The sequence below is a fragment of the Halyomorpha halys genome, unplaced genomic scaffold, assembly GCF_000696795.3.
Source record: "Halyomorpha halys isolate HHAL.00 unplaced genomic scaffold, Hhal_1.1 Scaffold166.1, whole genome shotgun sequence".
NCBI lineage: Eukaryota > Metazoa > Arthropoda > Insecta > Hemiptera > Pentatomidae > Halyomorpha > Halyomorpha halys.
Genome location: NW_027110388.1, coordinates 652530 through 660917, shown reverse-complemented (window position 1 = coordinate 660917; position 8388 = coordinate 652530). Strand labels below are relative to the sequence as shown.

Sequence of the window (8388 nt, the reverse complement as noted above, 5' to 3'; positions counted from 1 at the left end):
TTTTGATTTACTAGGAGAACATTCATCCCAGTTGGCCTGCCATCTTTCTAATATTTGTAATTTAAAGGGTGTACTGAGTTCTGATGGAGTAAGAACGACGGTGCCTCGGCCAGGGAACGTGAGTGCCTCTATAGCAGCTTTGTCTGCAAGCTCGTACCAACAATGACAATGTGGCTTGGAGACCATATGAAAATTATGGACTTAACTTGTGATAGTTTTAGAAGCAAAGATTGAATTCTTATGATGAGTGGATGTTCGGGGTACATGTTTCTCAAACTTTTTAGAGAGCTCAACGTATCTGAGATTATTACAATAGTCTTCTGAGCTATTGAAAAGCAAAAATGGAGGGCTGATGCTATCGCGTGGAGTTCGGCGGTGTATATTGAGCATAACTTATGTAATTTAAACTTGTGGGTTAAATCGCGAGTGACGAAAGATGAGGCGGTTGATCTTTTGGATTTGGAACCATCAGTTTATATTAAAAAGTAATCCGGAATATTTTCTAGTAGACGCGACAACCGTTCTTTAAACTTGACAAATGTGGTCTTATTTTTGTGCATAAGTGACAGATGTAGCATTGTTACAGGTTGTTTTAGAGTCCAAGGTTGGTTCTGAATTTCAGGCTTCATTATCGGAATCGTTTTAAGTGTAGAGATACCCAGAGTTATTCTTTCTGCCAGAGGAAGTGTTGGGTTTCGTTACTGCCATTGATATTTTTAGAGGTCTTCCTAGGTAAAATATTTTGTTAGGGATCTTGCTTGCTGGAAATTGGGGGAAATGAATATATTTCAAATAATTAATTATTTATCGGTTGCAGAATAATTGGGTCCAGTTTATTCTACCTGTTAAATGGATAGACATGGATCCATCTAATGGAGACTATTAATTTTCTGTTTGTGAAAAACACTAAATGATGACTATATGTAAAACATTTCTGATTCAATGCCTGTATTTAACAACTTGAAAAATATGCAGGCTGTGATAATAAATAGGGATTTCGTCACTGAAGAATTTTGAACATTGATGTTAGTACTCTATGACTGTTAGTTAATACTAACCGTATTAATTGATTATCGTTGTTTTGAATTTTATAAATAAATAACCTTATAACTATCAAACATGCTATTCAGCTACCTGATAATGTGAATGAACCACTAATGAATTCTTAACCAATATATGCTTGCGGAATAACTATTTTAAAGAAAAACACAGCAACTCAAGCTATATTTTTTCACTTGATGTTTTAGAAATTCTTTGAAGACTTCTAGAAGTATCATTTAAGTGATACAAAAACATTATAAAGATGATGTGTTTGGTTTAGAACTTTTAATTGTAAGCCGTAGTATTGAAAAGAGCAGAAAACCTTACTATATTATTGAATGTATATCCGCCAGTCACAGATACATACCTACCTGCTACAACTGTGGTAGATCCATTGTATGTGTGCTTGATTTTACCACAAAAGTAAGTATTCATGTTCAATTAACATAAGTTAGTAAGTGATCTGAACAAAAGTAATCACCAAGGAGTTTATTTTTGTTAATTAAAAATTTGCAAGAGGTGTAATTTCAAACCATAGGAAACTATAGTTATAGCTAAGGTATACACTAATATTTTTATAATAAACATATACTTGACAATGTCGTTGGTTAACAACGAAGATATACTTATTACTAAGAAATATATTTACTACTTTACTATTAATAATATATTTAAATTTTCTTACAGTAGACAGTAGTTATCAATAGTCCACGATTGGCCTTATCCTCAAATAAAACTGCCTATTTTTTTTCTTATAAATATATGATTTGTTTAGACTCACCAATACTTACAAAAACCTTAAAGCTGTTTACAATTAAGGACAAAATATACGATGTTATAGCAGATTCTATATTACCTCTATCTTAAGTCTTTTCTTATGTTTTTTTTTGGTTTTTTTTTTCGCATAATATAATATTCTGTGTAAAAGAAAACTAAAGATTGTTTTAAATGTTTAGAATCATTATAGATTAATTTATAAAATATTTTTTAGCTATATAATTAGCTCTATGTAATTATATAGCTATAGAATTATAATTTATTATTATTTGAAATTTTTAATTAAATCATATACATTATTTTTAATTTTTTTCAGCTGTAATTTTTCACATATTTAATACATGATTTACCTTTAGTTTTCGATTGCTTTCCTATTTTTTATTTTACATAAGTTTAATTTACGTAATAAGTTGTTCAATACTACATATGAAAATCTAAACTCATATAATACTTTCACAAAACAACTATTCTATTATATTAAGAATTTGGCATTTCACTGAAGTAATCATAAATGACGTAATAGTTATGTATTTTTTTTAAGGTTTCGTCGTAATTTGCTGTTTTTACTGTTGTATTAATCAAAGTAATTAACTATTTTTAATTAGTTTTTAATGTGTTTTGTTGTACAATTCTTCATGTTTTAATAATAGTTAGAACATCATTTTAAGTGTTTTTTTTTTAATTTTCAATTTTGAAATTTCAGAATATACATTGTTTGATTTTTATAGCTCTATATACAACCCTTATTTTTGATTGTTTTATTTATTTTAATATATCATTCTGTTTTTTTTTATAAATATAATGATACTATTAGATATATGGGTGTTAGGGATTTGTTGAAAAAAAATATAGGATTTGATATACGATATTACGAATATATATATTTAATTATAATTATTGAACACATCTACAGATAGGTACAGGGGAAACTTGAAGGATCTTCGGACCCTTTAGCTTCACAGCACTGATTCCACTTCCCGTTTGGCACATATGTACTTGGGGTACTCCACTTTTTCTATTACTTGATTACACTGTTCATTTTCCGGGTGGGAGGTAGCTGCTGCCAGGTCTGGATGGTCCTGATGGGTATCCTGAAATGGTTAATGATGTTTTTAATGATCTTAACTATATTATTGATATTATTTCTATGATGTATTTTATATCGTATGGCATTACGATAAACAGAAGTGGTAAAGTAATACTCGTACAATTACTACGCAAACACTTGCAAGTATTCACATAGGTAGATTGCATATTATATATATATTAAACTTCGTTAAATATACATACCATTGCCTCCGCCAGTGCCTCCGGTTCCTGTGCCAGATGGGAAGCTAGAAACCATAGTTTGAATATTATTAATTTTCATTCGCCTATAATGGAAAATGTAATTGTAGAGAAGGAATATTTACCCTCCAGATGGTCCAGATGGGTATCCACCGCTACCACCGCTACCTCCTGGTCCTCCGAATTTAGCCTCTCCTTCGTACTGTACATCGGCGTTGTACCCTTGGTTATCGGCGGTGTAGCTGACCTTCTGCTTCCTACCATCGGGCAAAAGGACATTGTATTCTCCTCGAACAGTCTGGCCATCGCTGTCGGCTTTGTGTGAGTAGTCGTTGCCACTTTCAGCATCTTTTACCTCGTAAGAGAAGCTGAATGGTTGTGGCTGGAAAAACATTTCAATACTCTTTTAAACAATTCTTTATAAGGAATTATAATTTCGTTAATAATTGAAAAATAAAATATCGTTTTTGTATTTGTTCTTTAAGTTGAAGGTAAAATAAGTAAATTTATTGTTAAACTTACTGGTCCTTCGCTGCCATCACCTCCACTGGGCCCAGTGCCTCCTCTGCCGTAGCCATTTCCACCGTTACCGCCGCTAGGGGGGAGGTAGGAAGCTGAAGGTGCGTCTGCTGAAACCAGGGTCACCAGCCAGACACAAGCTACAATCTAAGCAAAAGATGTGTTTTACCACTGATTTTCTGTATTGAATCACAAATTAGTTCTGTTCGATTTCTTAATATTTAATTTAAACGCGGCATAATTAGATATATGAAAAATATGGTCAATAAATGAGACAAGACTAATTGGAAACTTTAAAACTGTTGACGGACATAACCCAAACTTGTCCATCAATGGCTCGTTGGAACAGCCACATCACAAGAAACGTAAATTAACGTAACTGGTTTTAGGTTGCGTTATAACTTGCAACTGTGCTATGTTATTTATGTTTATTACTTGAAAATTACCATACAGAACCTATGATAGTAGATCTAAACGAGGTAGTATCTTTAAGTATAAGGGGCAATATTCCCATACTGAGACTAAATATATTAACATAAATCCCTATTTTGTAACTGATGACGATTTATATTAAGCTAATTCGATGAGGTTTTATTATCGCCACGTCTATGAAATTCTATGACTTCATTTGATTCCATTAAGTTAAATAGGAGTCGAATACTTCGCACTCCAAACAATAATATAGAAAATTTCGAGGCAATAATAAATATTTCTGATAGTCTTAAATATTGGTCAAAATGTTATTTAACAGAATTGTGAAGCAGAATAATTAGTTAAAACATAATTGAATTTTAATGTATATTTGAAGCTTTGTAACAGGATAATTATTCAAGTTGACGGTTTTAATTCGACTCCACTGCTTTGGCATTCCGAATGAACACTAGTAACCGGACAAAATCGTGATGTAATGATATTTACGACGCTTCACAGTGGCTGGAACGTATTTCTTGATCTTAAGAAATAAGGAAGATTCCGCCTGTTATGTGGTAAAATTAACTACTTGTATTTAATTTTCCAATATTTATTCTGAGAGATTTTACAGCGTTTTTCTCATTTGAGGAATGAAAACGTTAGTAGATATTTTGGAATTGTGAATTTTTCAACAGTAAGCCTTTTTATCGAAAAATTAAAAATCGAAAGAAAAACTATTTTTCACAAACTAAGATAAATGTTTACTTGATACTTGCATATATATCGTTTGAATATTCAGGGAACAAGCTATGCGGACATGAAGCTCCTAGTTGCACAATAGGTTCCCTGTGGTTTAGACTTAATGCAACATTACGTGAATTATATGACGTTATCGCACCATTTATGTAATATAAAGGTATCTTAATTCGGGTTCAAAATGTCAATTAAGCGGACAGTGGGAGCAATTGGTGAAGAGCCTTTAGTGTTACCTAATCTGGAGTTGATTCAGGTTTAAGCCGGCGGATAGTAACAAAGGCAGTCAGGAACGGTAGGCATTTGAATTGTAAATCCTGGGGAGTCGAGTGTGATTGGAGTGGCCGCGAAGAGGAGCGACCGACGCGGCTGACTCTTCATTGACTTTGGCTACCTCTCTCTTTTGCGACAAGGACTCTCGTTTTTAAGTCCTCTGTTACGAAGCAAGTTCCATCCCAAGGCCTTTGAGCACTTTTGTCTAATGATCCCGCTTCTACCTGACCAGCATCCGTACCTCTTATGTTGGAAATCTAAGCTTCGTTTGGGGGAGTATTTATGAAATAGAAGGTCTGTAACTTAGTTTGGCCCTCGTCGGACCAACGAACAAACTATCCATGTTTTTTGGGCCAAGTTATAGAATAAGTAAAATTTTTGGTTTTGAAATTTTTTAGATTCAAAAAGAATTTATTTCTTAATTAGGTTCAATTAAAATTTAATAGAACTCATCACATGTCTCGATACTTCGCTTTTTAAATTAGATATGCTAGTTTAAATACTACTTATTTGGTATATTCCCATAATTTGGTTGTAAAAATTAAATACATGTTTTTTTTCCGGCTTTTTTGGAATTCTTAATCAAGTATCAAAATAAAATGAAATAAAAAATAGCCTTATTATGCTATGAAGTGTTTTCTTTAGGATAGTTGGAGAGTGCCAGTATTTGAAGTTGGGCATATTAATTTTAAACTAAATATAAATGTAGTATAACCAGTAAATTTACTAGATGAGTAACTATATTGTGAGAAAAATGAAGACAAAAGAAAAAATCTACTCTAAATGTTGCTTCTTATAATCCTTTGTAATAATCCAATACTGTATTCATATACGGATTGTAGTTCAAAAACTTTAGAGCTTCTAGCAGATGAAATACCTGTTTGATGAATATGTATAATATACTGTTTTGGATTGAAGAAACCAATAACGGCAATTACTGTTTTCCTAAGTGAATATTTTATTGTTTTAAATACGAATTTATATTTTTTAAAGTTATTGAAACAGGTTAAATAAAAAGGTGTTTTCGAAACTTTTGAACAATAAAAAAAAGCTAACATATTTATAATAACATTTTTCATACCAATAGATTTATTTTCTTTAATTTATAAAATAATTTTAAAGTGTAGATTTCATATTAGTATTTTTCGTATGATTGTTTAAATAAAAAGAAATTTGGTGATAAATCGATACGTTTCACTCTTATTTTGTTTTATTTCTTAAATCATAAACAAATTTTACACTTTATAGGAACTTACATCCCTTTAAAAATCAAAATAAATTTGTAATGCAATGAATTAAACAGGTAGGAATGGTCTATTCACGCCTTACTCACGAGTTATACCTGACCGGCAATACTTCTCTGTTTCTTTCTCCCTTTGGCTACCGTCTGAATATGATTGAACCGTTCTAACCCCCTAATTGTTATTCTGTATTGGTTTCACTGTTGAAGTGTACTTTTAATTAATATTAATATGTGATTAAATGATATTAATCGATAATTAATAATTATTTTTACTTTATAATTTAACTGATGCTAACAATTTTAATAAAATAACAATTAATTTCTCAGTTGTATGGTCAATTTCGAAGAAGTTAAAATATTTGAAAATTATTGCTTTTAAATTAAAGTTCGTCAAATAATGAAGTTATTATGCATTAACCATTATTATATTTAAAATTGACCGTTTTTGACTTTTTACTTTGAATATATATTTTTTTGCTATGAATGTTTAAAATACTGTTAAATTTATTTATATTACTTTAAGTGTTGTTAATATTCCTTTACTTGTTTCTACCCGTGGTACTACACCTTAGCTTACCTTAACCAGAGGATGCATGTTGCTAGAGGAGAGGAGTGGATTCTCGAACTACTGACTGTGTGGCACTGTATGGTATATATACCGCTAGGGGATGGGGAGAGCGGGCAAGGCCGCGTAACCCTCTTCTTGGAAGGAGCATCGTGACATCACGACAATATTACACAAGCGGCTGCACATCCTCGCATCTCAGCTACCGTTCTTCGGGTTCTTGGGGTTAGTTACTGTCGGATTCGAGCCATTGGGTATCGTCCAGTAGTACAGGCTTCACGAACATCGTGAGGTATTTGGATTTCTGACTCGGTTTAGTGATCTGTGACACGTTCGGGAATAGTAATTGCTCTAGTTTTTCCACCATGAACATAAATAGTACCCAGAAACATCCTGATAGTCTAAGAGCACAATATGAGAAATAATGAAGTTATTTTATTAAGTTACTAATTTTTGATTACGTTAAGAGTCCGCCAACTATAGTTTCGCTGAATAAAAAATGGCCGTTGCTCCAGAAGTCACAAAAACATCGTCTTTGAGTTTATCCAGAAACTGGTTTGAATTTAACTAAACTATACTAGAAATAATGTGCATTACATTAAACAGTAAATATTGAAATATTTAATGTCCACGCACCCCCGAAGCTCATTTTTTTAAAAAAGAAAAACCTCAACTTTTCACGCATTTCTCATTCGAAACTTCATATCCTTAAAAGTACTTACGATGCTAAAAACTGCATAGCTCATTACTTGAGTTCTTATAGAGATATTTATGTTAATTAGTTTTCGAGACAAACTTTTTTCCAAATAAGGAAACAAAAATCTTTATTTTGGGGAATACCATTGTGATTCCTTCTCCTCTAAAGTTATTAACTAAATTCAACTATCTTTAATTAATTCAGTACTTATAGGCATCTGTACGTCTAATAGTTCCTTAGATGTAGTTTTTATATACCCAAAAGAGTTTTCCGAACAAAGATAAATCAATGTTTTGTGAATTTATTTTGGCAAGTGTCGTGAAAACACCAATCCCTATTCCTGTTATAATTGATTAGACATATATCTGTTCGTCTTAGGATTAGAAGTTTGCAAAAGTAAATTCACAAAATATTGATTTTCATTTGTTTGGATAAAAATGTTGCTTTTTTTTTATAAAACTGTATCTCTGAAACTATTGAAGTAAAGAGCTATTTTAGGGCTCACATTAAAGCTAATTGAATGTTCTACAATGATGATAATAACACATCTTCGAGGAAGCAACTCCTCTTTGATATTCACCTTAATAAATTCACAGAAATATTTATCTTGAGTTATTTGGAAAAAAATTGCTTTTTGAAAAACTGTGTCTCCAGAACTTTATTCTACTCTAAATGATGTTCTATTACGCTCTTAGTGTTTTATGGAGTTTTAAGATATAAAGCTGCGAACGGAAAATTGATGTTTTCTAACATGGTATATTTATTTATTAGTTATATATTATATTTGGGTATATATAAACATTTATTACTGCCTTAACCAGA

At 31.6% G+C, this 8388-nt stretch overlaps 1 protein-coding gene across 2 annotated transcripts; it reads right to left on the bottom strand.

Moving 5' to 3' along the window:
• Nucleotides 1–2678: 2678 nt before the first annotated feature.
• Nucleotides 2679–6954, bottom strand: LOC106678895 (pro-resilin). 2 transcript variants are annotated; one of them, XM_024361509.2, is made up of 5 exons: nt 6882–6954; nt 3628–3771; nt 3231–3508; nt 3109–3152; nt 2679–2909 (listed from the first exon to the last, which is right to left on the bottom strand). In XM_024361509.2, the coding sequence occupies exons 1-5, from the start codon at nt 6897–6899 to the stop codon at nt 2854–2856; spliced, it is 540 nt and encodes a 179-aa protein (XP_024217277.1). In that variant the 5' UTR covers nt 6900–6954; the 3' UTR covers nt 2679–2853. The 2 variants fall into 2 exon arrangements, with proteins under 2 accessions (XP_024217277.1, XP_014273207.1); XM_014417721.2 differs by having other exon boundaries at nt 2685–2909; nt 3231–3487.
• Between the last annotated feature and the right edge of the window lie 1434 nt (nt 6955–8388).

Bases quoted from the DNA above. Each gene is read 5' to 3' on its own strand.
- LOC106678895 (XM_024361509.2), bottom strand. The intron at 3,509-3,627 runs GTAAGTTTAACA...ATTGTTTAAAAG, and splicing joins GTGATGGCAGCGAAGGACCA to AGTATTGAAATGTTTTTCCA. The intron at 2,910-3,108 runs GTATGTATATTT...TAACCATTTCAG, and splicing joins AGGCACTGGCGGAGGCAATG to GATACCCATCAGGACCATCC.